The sequence below is a fragment of the Myotis yumanensis genome, unplaced genomic scaffold (genome assembly GCF_028538775.1).
Source record: "Myotis yumanensis isolate MYYU_CA2020_CCGP unplaced genomic scaffold, mMyoYum1.0.hap1 SCAF_4, whole genome shotgun sequence".
Classification (NCBI taxonomy): domain Eukaryota; kingdom Metazoa; phylum Chordata; class Mammalia; order Chiroptera; family Vespertilionidae; genus Myotis; species Myotis yumanensis.
In genome coordinates, this window is record NW_027223755.1 from 111,247,357 (window position 1) to 111,262,231 (window position 14,875).

At 49.4% G+C, this 14,875-nt stretch overlaps 1 protein-coding gene across 1 annotated transcript in view; it reads right to left on the reverse strand.

Moving 5' to 3' along the window:
* The window catches only part of VWA3A (von Willebrand factor A domain containing 3A), a 75,391-nt gene extending 65,622 nt beyond the window's left edge, over positions 1-9,769 (reverse strand). Inside the window, 2 exon segments of the mRNA XM_070413698.1 lie at positions 4,032-4,155; positions 9,661-9,769. Of these exon segments, the coding sequence (XP_070269799.1) occupies positions 4,032-4,155; positions 9,661-9,674 (138 nt within the window). The 5' untranslated portion in view covers positions 9,675-9,769.
* Between the last annotated feature and the right edge of the window lie 5,106 nt (positions 9,770-14,875).

The window sequence follows — 14,875 nt, forward strand, 5'->3', positions numbered from 1 at the left end:
TGGGAAAACTGGACAGGTACATGCAAAATAATGAAACTAGACCACGAACTTACACCACACACAAGATAGACTCAAAATTAATAAAAGTCTTAAATGTAACTTGTGAAACCATAAAAATCCTAGAAGAAACCATAGCCAGCAATATCTCAGCCATCTCTTGTAGCAATATGCTTTTGGATACATCTTCTAAGGCAAGGGAAACTAAGGAGAAAAGAAACAAATGGGACTACATCAAAATAAAAAGCTTCTGTCCAGCAAAGGGAACCATCAACAAAATGAAAAATAGACGGCTGTGTGGGGAAACATATTTGCCAATGATACATCTGATAAGGGGTTAATATCCAAAATATTTAAGAAACTCATACAACTTAACAAAAGGAACACAAACAATCCTATTTAAAAATGGGCAAAGGAGCCCTACGTGTTTTGGCTCAGTGGGTAGGGCGTCGGCCTGCAGAATGAAGGGTCCCAGGTTTAATTCCAGTCATGGGTACATGCCCGGGTTGCAGGCTTGATCCCCAGTACCAGGTGTGCAGGAGGCAGCTGATCAATGATTCTCTCATCATTGACATTTCTCTCTCTCTCTCTCTCTCTCTCTCAAATCAATTTTAAAAAATGGGCAAAGGACCTATTGACACTTCTCCAAAGCGGACATACAGATGGCCAAGAGACTTATGCAAAAATGCTCAAAGTCACTGATCAGCAGAGAGATGCAAATTAAAATGACCTCACACCTGTCAGAATGGCTTCCATCAACAAATCAACAAATGACAAGTGCTGGTGAGGATGTGGAGAAAAGGGAACCTAGTATTCCACTTGTGGGAATGAAGACTGGTGCAGCCATTATGGAAAATGGTACAGTTTCCTCAAAAAATTAAAAATGGAGCTCCCATTTGACCCAGTGATCCCACTTTTAGGAATAATACCCTAAGAATCCTGAAATACCTATCAGTAAGAATATATGCACTCCTATGTTCATAGCAGCACAATTTACAATAGCTAAGATCTGGAAACAGCCGAAGTGCCCATCAGTAGATGAGTGAATAAAAGATCTGTGGTACATTTACACCATGGAATACTATGCAGCAGTAAAAAAGAAGGATCTCTTACTCTTTGAGACAGCGTGGAGGGACCTGGAGAGTATCATGCTAAGTGACATAAGCCAGTCAGAGAAAGACAAGTATCACATGATCTCACTCATGTGGAATCTAATGAACAAAATAAACAGATGAACAAAATAGATCCAGGGACATGGAAGCATTGAACAGACTGTGGAATCTCAGAGGGAAGGTGGGGGAGGTGGGTGGGTGGGAAGAGACCAACCAAAGAAATTGTATGCAAATAAGCATAACCCACGGACACAGCCAATAGGGTTGTGAAGGCCTGAGTGGGGGGTGGGCAGGCTAGAAGGTGTCAATGGGGGGAAAAGAGGGACATATGTAATACTTTCAACAATAAAGATTTAATTAAAAAAAGAAAACATCAAAAGGGGCTGGGCACCTATGGGAACTGCGGGCGCAGCGGCTTTGGTGAAAGCTGGCGGAAAGGCGGAACCTGTGATTGGGACCAAGGGGGGAAATACCCTGGCCTCTTCCTCTCTCCTGCCTTCGGGCCTCTCACCAGTGCACGTCATTGGCCCAACCCAGGCAGAAGCCAGCAGCTGAGAGACTGAGAAATGCAACCCGAGGGCTCAGAGAGGTTAAGAGACACTGGGGCTCAGAGAGGTTAAGCAAGTTTCTCTTGTAACACAGCCTGTAAGTAGCAGGACCGAGATGCTAACTCAGGCCTGTCTGATCCTGGACCCCGGTTCCACCCACACAATGTGCAGTCCCTGGACTTTTTGCATCTCCCAGGTGCAGGTGGCGGGCCCCTCATCCCTGCAGTATTCTAGCCGAGACAGGGGACCTTCCTGGGGGACATCCCCCCCAGCAGGGGTCACACAGGGCCCAGCCTCTAACTGAGCTCTGGCTGTTACGCTTTGTCACCAGAGGTAACAAAAACTGTAAGCCTTAAGAAGTGAAAATGCACATTGTGTTTTCACTCACTGGTCTTATCAATTCAAAAATCTCCCAGGGGTCTACACACTGGGAACAGATTCCGGTGAAAAATGTTGAAACTTAGTTTCTTTAATATACAATGGAACTTAACTAGACCACCAACTTACACCATACACAAGAATAAACTCAAAATGGATAAAGGACTTAAATGTACGACAGGAAACCATAAAAATTCTAGAAGAATCCAAAGGCAACAAAATCTCAGACATATGCCGAAGCAATTTCTTCACTGATACAGCTCCTAGGGCAGTTGAAACTAAAGAGAAAATGAACAAATGGGACCACATCAAAATAAAAAGCTTCTGCACAGCAAAAGAAACCATCAACAAAACAACAAGAAAACCCACTGCGTGGGAAAACATATTTGCCAACATCATATCTGATAAGGGCCTAATCTCCAACATTTATAGGGAACTCATACAACTTAACAAAAGGAAGATAAACAATCCAATCAAAAAATGGGCAAAGGATCTAAATAGACACCTTTTAAAAGAGGACATCCAGAAAGCCAAGAGAAATATGAAAACATGCTCAAAGTCACTAATCATCCGAGAGATGCAAATCAAAACAACAATGAGGTGCCATCTCACACCTGTCAGAATGGCTATCATCAACAAATCAACAAACGACAAGTGCTGAAGAGGATGTGGAGAAAAAGGAACACTTGTGCACTGCTGGTGGGAATGCAGACTGGTGCAGCCACTATGGAAGACAGTATGGAGTTTCCTCAAAAAGCTGGAAATGGAACTCCCATTTGACCCTGTGATCCCACTTCTAGGAATATATCCCAAGAAACCAGAAACACCAATCAGAAAGGATATGTGCACCCATATGTTCATAGCAGCACAATTCACCATAGCTAAGATCTGGAAACAGCCTAAGTGCCCATCAGTAGATGAATGGATTAGAAAACGGTGGTACATCTACACGATGGAATACTATGCTGCTGTAAAAAAGAAGGAACTCTTACCATTTGCAACGGCATGCATGGAACTGGAGAGCATTATGCTAAGTGAAATAAGCCAGTCAATGAAGGAAAAATACCACATGATCTCACTCATTCATGGATAATAAAGACCATTACAAACTTTTGAACAATAATAGATACAGAGGCAGAGCTGCCTCAAACTGATTGTCAAACTGCAGTGGGAAGGCCAGAGAGGGTTGGGGGGCAGGAGGGAGGGGAGTAAGAGATCAACTGAAGGACTTGTATGCATGCATATAACCATAACTAATGGACATAAGACACTGGGGGTAAGAAAGGGTAGGGGATTGTCAAGGGGGGGAGGGAAAGGACACATATGTAATACCCTTTGTGATACTTTTAGCAAAAAATAAAATTAAAATTAAAAATATATATATACAATGGAACTTAAAATCTGAAAGCCAAAATTATCAAAAACAAAACAAAAGAAAACAAAAATAAATAAATAAATAAACAATAAAAAAATACTTGAAGGTTCACTCAAATACATCCTGGACCTTGACTGCAGGCAGAGCGGTTGCATTTTAAAGGAGCATAACTGTAAAAGGGGAAGATGGCTCACATGAGGCTCAGCCTAAAACCACAGTCCTGGTTATTCTAAAGGCTAGTTCTTCTGCCGTAGCGCTCTCGCTCTGACAGCAATTCGCAACACTGCCTTTTAGATCTAGATTTTAGAGAATTCTGAACAACCCAGATCTCAGGAGGGGGATTTTGGAATTCAACTTCTTAGACTTCGGGCTTTGGTCACATGGAGAGCACTCTTCACATGCACTGTACATCCCAAGACATGCCCAAGAGAACCGCACCTGCCTGTGGACAGCACAGTCTCCGTCATTTCTAAAGGCAGGGGCCAGAGCGAGTGCTTAACTAATCTTTTTTGGTCCTGGGATCCGCCAAGAAGAGACAAAACACTCAGAGTTGGACACATTCTGCACTCCCTCACCATGACCCGTAAGCACTGTGATCAGTTAAAGCACAAAGGTTTTTACCAGTAAGTCCTGCGTCTGGTTAATGTGTGTGACCAGTAGCCCATTGTCTGGATCCTGGCCCAGTCCACTGACATCCTCCTGGTTCAGCTGCTTCTTTGGAGCTCTGTCCGTGTTCCTCTTCATGCTGCGGGACAGTGACTCGATCAGTGCCTCAGCCCTGGACATCCATCCCAGCTGGCGGTGCCTCCGGGAGCAGTTCGTTTCTGTCTAGTAACTGGGGAGGGTTCCCGTAGGGCCCTGACAAACACGGACCCCAGGTTCATGAGGACGTCTGTCCTGCTCTGGAGGTAACTGAAGCCTGAGGTCTGGGACAGGGCAAGGCCATTTACCTGCCTCATTCAGGGCAGGTGTGCCCCTCCAACTCCCAAGAGCAAAATATTATTATTGTTTTCATTTACAAAATCAGAGAAGATGCTTCCCAGGAATTTCCCAGATATTTGTTATCTTAGCCTTTGTTATCGTGATGAGTGTGTGTAGCCATTATAAAAACACCCAATGTTTTATTAGAAAAACACTCATTGTTTTATTAGAAAAATACCCAGTGCTTATTTTCCTAGGGAGAAACAGTCTTCGGTTACACAGAACTTCGGAGTTTGCTGGGTTAAATATTAAAAATGATTAAGGATCTAGGTATTTTGAAATAACAGGATACTGAAATATTAATCCGAGTTTGCCTACTTTTGGATTTTTATTACAGAGAATCTAGGAGATATATTTGAATCTATTAATGAATATGTCATGTATTTTATTTGAATTCTATCTCTTAAAAATGTGAATGCATTGCTAATCTGAGAGATGTTAAGTACTTACTCAGTTAAAGGCTTACTCAGTATATGAGTGGATAAAAAGGCTGTGGTACATTTATACCATGGAATACTATGCAGCAGTAAAAAAAGAAGGATCTCTTACCCTTTGAGACAGCGTGGAGGGACCTGGAGAGTATCATGCTAAGTGACATAAGCCATTTAGAGAAAGACATGATTCCACTCATGTGGAATCTAATGAACAAAATAAACAGATGAACAAAATAGATCCAGGGACATGGAAGCATTGAACAGACTGTGGTTTCTAAGGTTTCTAAGAGTTAAAAATTCTAACCAATAGGAAAAATTGTACGGTTTTAGTGATAGAAGGCATGAGGTAAGGCAATGTATAGACAACAGCCTCGGTGGCATCTAATACAGCTCAACTCTCCTTTAATTCACCCCGTAAACACTGATCAACCACCTACAAGGTGCCGGGCTTTGTGCGAGGTGCTGAGGATAGAACGGTGAGCAAGGTAACAGGGTTTTTCAGTCTTGGCCCTTTGACATTGGGGACCGGGTCATTCTTTGCTGTGAGGCTGTCCTGTTGTCAAACTGCATCTCCACTGGGGTTTGCAGGGTGCGTGGCAGCATCCTGGTCTCTGCCTGTTGCCTGCCAGCAGCACTCCCGCCCCCGATGTGTGACAGCCTGAAAGGCCTGTGGACAGGCCTGCGTTTTCCCGGGAGCACACTCCACCCCAGTGGAGAGTCACGGAGCCAGACTTGTCCTTTGCAGAGCTTGATTCTAGAGGGGAAGACTGAGGTTAAAATTAACAATCTTGAGCACAGATTGGGGAAAGGCTACGAAGGAAGTAAACAGGATGACAGGATAGAGAATAATCAGGAAGGTGGTCAGTGAAGGTATCTCTTGAGCTTCAACCTTATTTCTTAAATACATTTTTATTGACTTCAGAGAGGGAGAGGGAGAGAGAAATAGAAACACCAATGATGAGAGAGGATCATTGATCGGATGCCTCTTGCACAACCCCTGCCAGGGATGAAGCCCACAACCAGGGCATGTGCCCTGACTGGGAATCCAACCATGATCTCCTGGTTCATCGATGGATGCTCAATCACTAAGCCGTATTGGCTGAGCTTGAAGGATGAAAAGGAGGCGGCCATGTTAAGAGTTTGGGGAAGGCTGCATGAGAAAGAGGGGACAGCAAGTGACCATAGCGCTTTTGAGAAGATGGGGAAAGGAAAAGACTGAGATAAGATTAATTTTTTTCTCTGAGAACCACATCTGCACTCAGAGAGCTGAGCCCCACAGCCTGCCTCTCACAGCTCATTGACTCCATGGCAGACATGTATCCAAGATTCTCTGGGAAGCATCAGAAGCAGGAAAAGACTGTCTTTGGAGAAAAGTGGAGTTCGTGGCCATTGCCTGCCTGGGTTTCCGTGGGCCGCTCTCTCCGGGCTTCCCCCTTCTCGGTCGCCTACGCAGGCTCCTCCTCCACTACCTGAGCGTTCTAAGTCGGAGTCCTCCAGGCTAATTAGTGAACTTCCTCTTTTCCGGGCAGTCGCATCCTAGTCCATGGCTTCAACTATTACCTGTACAACAGTGACTCCCAATTGGGTGTCAAAAGCCCAGACCCACTGTGGCTCCAGACCTGGCTGCTCACTGACTCTGGACATTTCCATCCAGAGTGCGTCACATTCAACATGGCCAAACCCATCCATGTTCTCTACAAAGGAGGCCGTCTATCCTCTTCTTATTATTTAGTTTAGAGAAAAGAATCACCATCCATCTACCCAGGAGTCAGAAACCTAGGACTTATTCTTGACACCTCATTCCCCATATCCAACCCCTCACCTGATCTTGTCTGTCTCTCCACAGATCTGTCTCCATCGACATTTCTCTTGTCCAGGCCAGTCATCTCTGCCATAGACAACTTCACTAGCCCCTAACTGGCCTCCTATATCCAACATGTTCTGCTTACTAAAGCTCAAGTGATCTTTTAAAGACACAAACCCAATGCCATGCTTCTCTCTCCTGCTTAAAGCTGTTCAAAGACTTCCCTTCACTTCCCGGATGAAGAGTAAGATCCTAACAGTGGCACCTGAGGCCTCTCGTGGTGGCTGCTACTGCCCACCTCTCCTCTTTCCCACTTCACTGCTCTCCCTTCATTCCTAGAGTGCTACCGTTCCTTTAACCACAGGGCCTTTTAAAATGTATATATTTTTATTGATTTCAGAGAGGAAGGGAGAGGGAGAGACAGACAGAAACATCAATGATGACAATCATTAATCGGCTGCCTCCTGCACACCCCATACTAGGGATCGAGCCGCAACCTGAGCATGTGCCCTTGACTGGGAATCAGTCCGCAGGCCGACGCTCTAGCCCAGTGATGGCGAACCTATGACACGCGTACTCATTTTTTTGGTTGATTTTTCTTTGTTAAATGGCATTTAAATATATAAAATAAATATCAAAAATATAAGTCTTTGTTTTACTATGGTTGCAAATATCAAAAAATTTCTATATGTGACACGGCACCAGAGTTAAGTTAGGTTTTTCAAAATGCTGACACGCCGAGCTCAAAAGGTTCGCCATCACTGCTCTAGCCACTGAGCAACACCAGCCAGGGCTGATCACAGGGCCTTCTGATGTGCTGTCTCTGCTCTGGAACATCTTCTCCTTCTCCCGACCTGCTCCTCCTTGAAATTTCAGCTCAAATATCACTCCCTTGGGAGGTCGTCTTGAGCATCTCATTTTACTGCAGGTTCCTTCGTGTTACAGTAACTCAGAGGATGGAGCTCCTGTCTTTCAGGGCACTTGTCTTCATCTAGACCAGCGGTACTCAACCTTCCTAATGCCGCGACCCTTTCATACAGCTCCTCATGTTGTGGTGACCCCCAGCCATAAAATTATTTTCGTTGCTACTTCATAACTGTAATTTTGCTACTGTTATGAATCGTAATGCAAATATCTGATATGCAGGATGTATTTTCATTGTTACAAATTGAATATAATTAAAGCATAGTGATTAATCACAAAAACAATATGTAATTATATATGTGTTTTCCGATGGTCTTAGGCGACCCCTGTGAAAGGGTCGTTCAACCCCCAAAGGGGTCGCGACCCACAGGTTGAGAACCACTGATCTAGAATGATACACCAGTGAGGTTCTAAAGCATTGTGTCCTCTCTCCATTAGGTTGTAACTGACATGAAGCAGGGCGGGCAGGTGATAAATATTTTGGGATGGGAGTTGAAGGGAGAGGAGGGGATTGCGAAACTGCCTTAGGTCTTGAGTTTCTCAGTACTGATCCCAAGCACTTGTGAGAACTGACTTCACTTCTTGCTCTCAGATTCCATGCGGTACCTGAAAGATTATGTTCTTGATAATTCCAACCTTTGTTGCTTAAGTTAGCTCACTGGAGTGTCTGCTGTTTGCAACCAAAAAAATATGGGCAACTTACAGCAAGTGAGAAACTCCCAATGGAGACCCAGCTTGAACGCGAGTGTGCCTCCGTGAAATCAGTCAATAGCCTAACGATGGTGTGGCAACTCGCTTCTCTCTTTCGGGTCTTTAACACTTTAATACTCAGAGGATGCTTGTCTTTTGGGAAGCACCAAGATAGTGTGGCGATGTCTTACAAAACACCACTGGCTTCGCGTCAGTGCGCGTTGCTGGGAGACTCTAGTGGCAGAGAAACTGCTGAAAAAGCAACACCTCATATAGAGTGGACACGCTGGTTTCCGCTCCATCCCAGGGACAGGCCCCCTAATGAGCTCAGAGGCCTGAGGACTGCACTCGGGGCCCTGTGTGGGCCGGGGAAGAGGGTTGCAGAACAATGTAGCAGGTGTGCTTAGAAAGAGGCCTGACCTTCTGTTTGTTTCTTTCTCTGCAGAATGGAAGCGGGGTGACTAATGGCCCCGCCTACTTCCACCGGGTCGCCAAGGGGACCCAGTAAGACAGAGAAGTGAAAGGGCCTGTAAACTGCCAAGTACCAGGGAAACGCAGCAACCGGTGTCGCACACTGTAAGCACCTCCATGACACCAGCACTCCTTCCTTCCGCGCACCCTCTGGAGGCCGGGGAGCAGGGAGCTGGCTGGGGGGTGGGGGAGGCGGGGGCGAGGCCGAGGCGCGGGGAACACAGCCCTTCTGCTTTGTCAGCGGAAACCTCATGGGGAGGCCCTTTTGGAGCAGCCACCTCGGAGCAGTGCGTCTGCCTCGCTTCTTTAATCCTTAGCGGTGCCACCACCTAATGATACTTATCGTGTCTCCTCCCACACCCACTGGAGGTAAGACCCACGGGGCAGGGACTTCGGTTGGCAGCTAGAAGGCTTTGCATAAAGCAATGCCTAGAGCACAGTAGCTCCCCCAAATACTTGTTGAATACATGGACTCGGGACAGGCCGGGTTTTGAAGGGTGGGTCGCCTTACCACCCCTCCCGGCCGCGGCCCTTGCTGCCCCTCTACCTCCTCTCTCCTCGCCCACGGTCCCTGGAGCGCCGACGCATCCCTTGTTATTTATGCCTCTCTTTGCTCAAGTTGGAACAACTTCTAGAAATGTCCTTTGCCATTTCTGTTTGACAAGAAAACTCGGGAAGTCTCTCCTGAACCCCATTTGCTGCCCCCCAAGTCCCCGTGAGAAAAGTGTTGTCCAATCGCCACCCGCACCCCTTTCACACCAAGTTGTCATTGTCCTCCGCCGACTACCCCTTGCCTACTGTTGCACCCCCACACCTGGCACAGTGCCTGGCGGGGGGGCGGGGGGGGAGCAGGTGCCCAGGCCCCGGGCTCCCAGCATTTCCTCTCAGTCCGGAGCTCAGCGTCCCCACCCTCTCGCTTACCGGCCCTGCAGCCCGTGGCCCTCACCTGGCTTCCTCCATTCAAGTCTCCATCCCTGGGAGAGGAGCCCTGCAGTCGCAGGACTCGGCTTGGTCGGTTCCTTCTAGCTCCTGAGCCGGGAAGAGTCGGCCCGCCCGGCCGGGAAGTGTTAGCTGGTCTCCAAGGCAACGGCCGCCCGCTGCGGCCGGAGGCGGGGCGGGGCGGGGACTGCGGCGGGTTAGCAACCCCTCCCCCCGGGCACCGGGTTTCGCCGCACCGCAGCCTGCGAGCAGGGGGGGCACCTCCAGCGCCTGTTCGGTCAGTAGAGCCCGAGCAGCTGCCGCGGGTGGAGCGGAGAGAGCGGAGAGGCGGCGCGGCCGAGGCCGGGGCGGGAGGCGGCCGCCACCCGCGGAGCCCGGCTAATGCCGCCGCTGGCGGGACCTCCGAGCCTCGGAGCAGCGTCTGCTGCAGGGTTCCCCCACCCGGTCCCTGCAGTCCTCTGGCTGCGGGCGAAGGAAACTCACATTCCCCCCGGAATCTCTGACGATGGCCCCAGGGATTGTGGTGTCACCAGCCCCCCCAGAGCTGGACGCGGAGCGACAGGCAGGGCTGCCCGTCCACCGGCCTGCACCGGCCGAGGGTCCCTGCTTCGTTTTTCTTCTCTCGGCCAGTTCTCCAATCGCGTCCTCACGCTCTGGCCTTGAATGTGATCGTTTGGATCACATGCAGCTGGCGGGAGTCCTGGTCTGTAGCGATCCCTTCAGAGGCTCCCACAGGCGGGCCAGCAACAACCCCCCAACAGACACTGCCGGGCCACCAGCCCCTCTGGGCAGCCGTCCTGGGCCCAGGCAGCACGTGTAAAGCCAGGGCGTTTGGTCAACACCAGCCAGGCGGGGAACCAGGCGGGTCCCTGCAGTGCCCGGGGAGGGGTGGCGCCCTTTGAGGCCATTTTTGGAGACACTAGGCTGAGACACACAGTTAACCACCCTCACAACTTCCTTTGCTCCTGAATACATGGGTGTTTTTTTAAAAAATGTTATTGATTTGTAAATGTTTTTCTTGATTTTTAGAGAGAGGAGGAGGGATAGAGATAGAAACATTGATGAGAGAGAAACATCCTAGATCCGCTGCCTCCTGCACGCCCCTCCTGAGGATGGAGTCCGAAACCCAGCACTTGCCCTGACTGGGAATCCAACCGGTGACCTCTTGGTTCCTGGGTCAACACACAGCCACACTGGCCAGACTGTTGTTGATTTTATAGAGAGAGGAAGAGAGAGGGAGATAAACATTGATGAGAGAGAGAGACGTGGACGGGCTGCCTGCTGCATGCCCCGCGCTGGGGTCGGCCTGTCATTGGAGCTTGCGCCTGACCGAGATCAAACCGTAAAGCTCTCGGGGCACAGGATGACGCTCAGCCACTCCACCGCCCGGGCCAGGGATGGCTGCGTCAATTTTCAGCATTTTACAAAAGTAAAACCCAGTATTGCAGTCTTTGTCACTGCTTTTTTTCTGCTTGAGCTTACATGACACAGATAATCTGGAGGAGTCTGAGCAGATGGATAAGCAGAGTAAGTTTTTCAGGCTGTGTGAGCAGCCATGAGGAAAGCTATGTCCGGGTACCATCCTGCTCAGCAATCCTCAGACCATATAGGGCTCACCATGGCCGCCATGTACTAGTAAGTGAGAGGTTCGGAGTGGGCCAGGATCCCGCACGTCTGACATGAGGCCATAATGTATCAAAAGAGATTTTTGTTCCAGTTACCTGGGTGCAGGTGGGCTGAGTCCGACAAAAAGGAGTCAGCGGAGACTGAAGGGGGAGGCAGACTTTTACTAATCCTTGCTGGCTGCAAGCCGCTCTGCTGACGGAAGGGTCCGGCCTGTCCTTGTTCCTCCCATGCCAGGCGTCTCCTGGTTATCTGAGCTAGGCTGTGCTCAAGGCTGCAAGCTTTCTGCAAGATATCTGCTAAGTAAGCACAATAAGTTTCTTCTGCCCCGTTTTATTCTCTTTAACCCTTTGAGTAAGGGATTGAAGCACAGTAGGAACTTCTCTTTCTCTTACCTTAGGTTCTTGGTACCTGATCGAGGTCAAATTATCTCTGTCTTTATTTAGGAGCGCTAATCTGGTACCATTGTCCAAAATATATTTGCTATGGTCTGAAGGTTTGTGTCCCCTCAAAACTCCTGTTGGAAACTGTGGGAACCACGCCAGGTCCCCAGATAGTCAAGACCAATGGGAGGACAGAGACCTGGTTGTCAATACACCAGAATGGCCAAGGCCACTTTGAGCATGAGCCTAATTGGAGTGCCCAAAGCCAAGACACCATGAGCGGGTGCAAGGACACTGTGCCCCTCTGTAGCCAAATGATTGCTGTCACTGTTGGCAACTAGCCTTTGCCTCTGAGTAATATACTAGTACAGGTTACTGACCAGGAGTCTGCTAGAGAGCGAGCAGCTAGGAAGAGAAGAGAGGAGAGCTCAGACGGAGCTGAGAGCTGGTACTGCTACAATGTAAGGCTAAGAGCTCATAGAGAGCTCAGATGTAGCTACCAGGCTACCCAGCCAGTGTGCTGGGCAGGGAGACACGGGGAGACAGGAGGAGCTGCTGAGGCAGAGCTTAGGTGCCACTACGATGGGAGGCGGTGAGTCTAGGGGGCAGCGTGCGGCTGCTCAGATCAGATAATAGCTGTGGGTGTAGAGACTGATGCTGCTTTTTGTAGGAAAGATACGTATTTACCAGCCGGTGTGCAGCTGCCTGTTTTATGGGCACTTTCATGAAGGACTGTTCTGTCTGATGGCTGTGTGGCCACTGGCTTCTGCAATGAAGACTCATCCTTATACACCCACAACCTCTCATGGCTTCTCTAAGACTCAGTGTCCAAGGTGGTCCAGCCCCAGGCAGAGGGGCTCGGACCTGACACCGATAACTAGTGAGCAGAGGATAAAGGAGGAACTTGGACTAAGTTCCCAACAGTCAGTACAGTGGGCAGGGTTCGAGGAGGAACCAGCCCTGTGCTTGGCGTGGCCGAATGGAAAGAATGTAGAATACATGGGCTCAGAACAGCTCAGAGCAGCAGTGCTGACAGCAACCTAACCCCTTAGGTAATGGAATTTGGAGATGAGTCATGCCAATCCCCTGTGAATGGGGTTAGTGCCTTTATTAAGGAAAGGGCAGGCAGAGCTCCCTAGCCCCCTCCCACCATGCGAGGACCCAGGAAGTCTGCAACCCAGAAGAGGGCTGCCATGGGGCCATCTGGTCTTGGACTTCCAGTTTCTGGAACTGTGAGAAATAAACCTTTTTAAAGCGACGTTGAAATGACCATAGTTTTACATCTTTGTGTACTGAAATTTCATTTCTATAAGATAAAGACACAAAAGTAAAATGTATGAATTTAGGGACTTTAAAAGTAAAATACCCTAAAACTAAAAATTTTAAGTTGCATACCTTAAAACTATATAAGTTTATTAATCAACTAGAGGCCTGGTGCATCAAGGACCGGTGGGGTCCCTTAGTCTGGTCTGCGGGGATCGGGCCGAAACTGGCTCTCCAACATCCCCCAAGGGGTCCCGGATTGTGAGAGGGTGCAGGCCAGGCTGAGGGACCCCACTGCTGCACAAATCCATGCACCAGGCCTCTGACATCCCCCAATGGTTCTGGGGTGCAGGTGAAGCAGATCGGGGCTGACAGTGCCCCAGCAGCAACCTAATCCACGGCCTCCTCTACTGGTTGGAGCATCTGCCCGCTGGTGGTCATTGTGCGTCATATCTACTGGGTGAACGGTCGCTTAGGCTTTTATATATATAGATGCAACCCCAATAAATTCAATTAAAAAAAGAGAAAGATTTAAGTTCACAGCAGGCTCACTTGGTGGTGATTGATTTGAACTGGCATGAGGTTAGTTACAATTTCTTCTTTTCTAAAATTTATTTTTTAATCCTTACCTAAGGATATTCTTTCCATTGATTTTTTTTTAAGAGTAGAAGGGAGACAGAGAAACATTGATCTGAGAGAGACACATAGATTGGTTGCCTCCCACACAAACCCCAACAGGAGCCAGGGATTGAACCTGCACCCCAGGTATGTGCCCTTGACCAGGAATCGAACCCGAGATCCTTTGCTGCACAGGCCAACACTCTAACCACTGAGCAACACAGTACAGGGCACAATTTATTCTTTTTAATGTGAATCTTTAGACGTTTAGTGATTAGAGAATGCTGCCTCGGTCTCTGATGGGGATGTTATATAGCAGCGGTCATCAACTGGTGGTCCATGGACCACTGGTGATCTTTGAGGTCCTAAAGATTGGCAACCATTGGTTTAAGGAAACCTTTGGAGCAGTGGTCGCCAACCGATGGTCTGTGGACCACTCGTGGACCGTAAGGTCCGAAAGGTTGACAACCGCTGTTATATAGTATACTAGAGGCCCGGTGCACAAAAATTTGTGCACTTGGGGGGAGAGGGGGTCCCTCAGCCCTGCCGGTGCCCTCTCACAGTCTGGGACCCCTCGGGAGATAACGACCTGCTGGCTTAGGCCTGCTCCCGGGTGGCAGAGGGCAGGCCCAATCCCTAGGTGCAGCCCCTGGTCGGGCTCAGAGCAGGGCCGATTGGGGAGTTGGGGCGCCGCCCCCTGTCATGCACAGAGCAGGGCGGATGGGGAGGTTGCAATGCCACCCCTAGTCACGCTCAGGGTAGGGCCGATTGGGGGGTTGGGGCACCGCCCCCTGTCACACTCAAGGCAGGGTCGATGGGGAAGTTGCGGCGCCACCCCCTGTCACACACAGAGCAGGGCCCATCAGGGGTTTGGGGAGCTCCCCCTTGTCATGCACAGAGCAGGGTCAATCAGGGGTTTTGGGAGCTCCCCCCTGTCATGCACAGAGTAGGGCCAATAGGGGAGCTGGGGCACCGCCCCCTGTCACATACAGAGCAGGGCCCGTTGGGGGGGGGGGGGGTAGTTGAGGCGCCACACCCTGTCACACACAGAGCCACAGGGCAATCACGGGGTTGGGACGCCGCCCTCTATCACCCACAGAGCAGGGCCGATCAGGGGGTTGGGGCGCTGCCCCCTGTCACACACAGAGCCGCAGGGCAATCAGGGCATTTGGGTGCTGCCCCTTGTCACGCTGATCCCGGTGCCGGGAGGCCTCGCGGCTCCGCTGATCCCGCCCGGCAGGGTCACAGATCCGGGTCCCAGACCGCGGACAGCCTTGCCTGCTGCCGCCTGCCTTCAGTATGCAAATTAGCCGCCATCTTGTTGCTTCAGGGTGG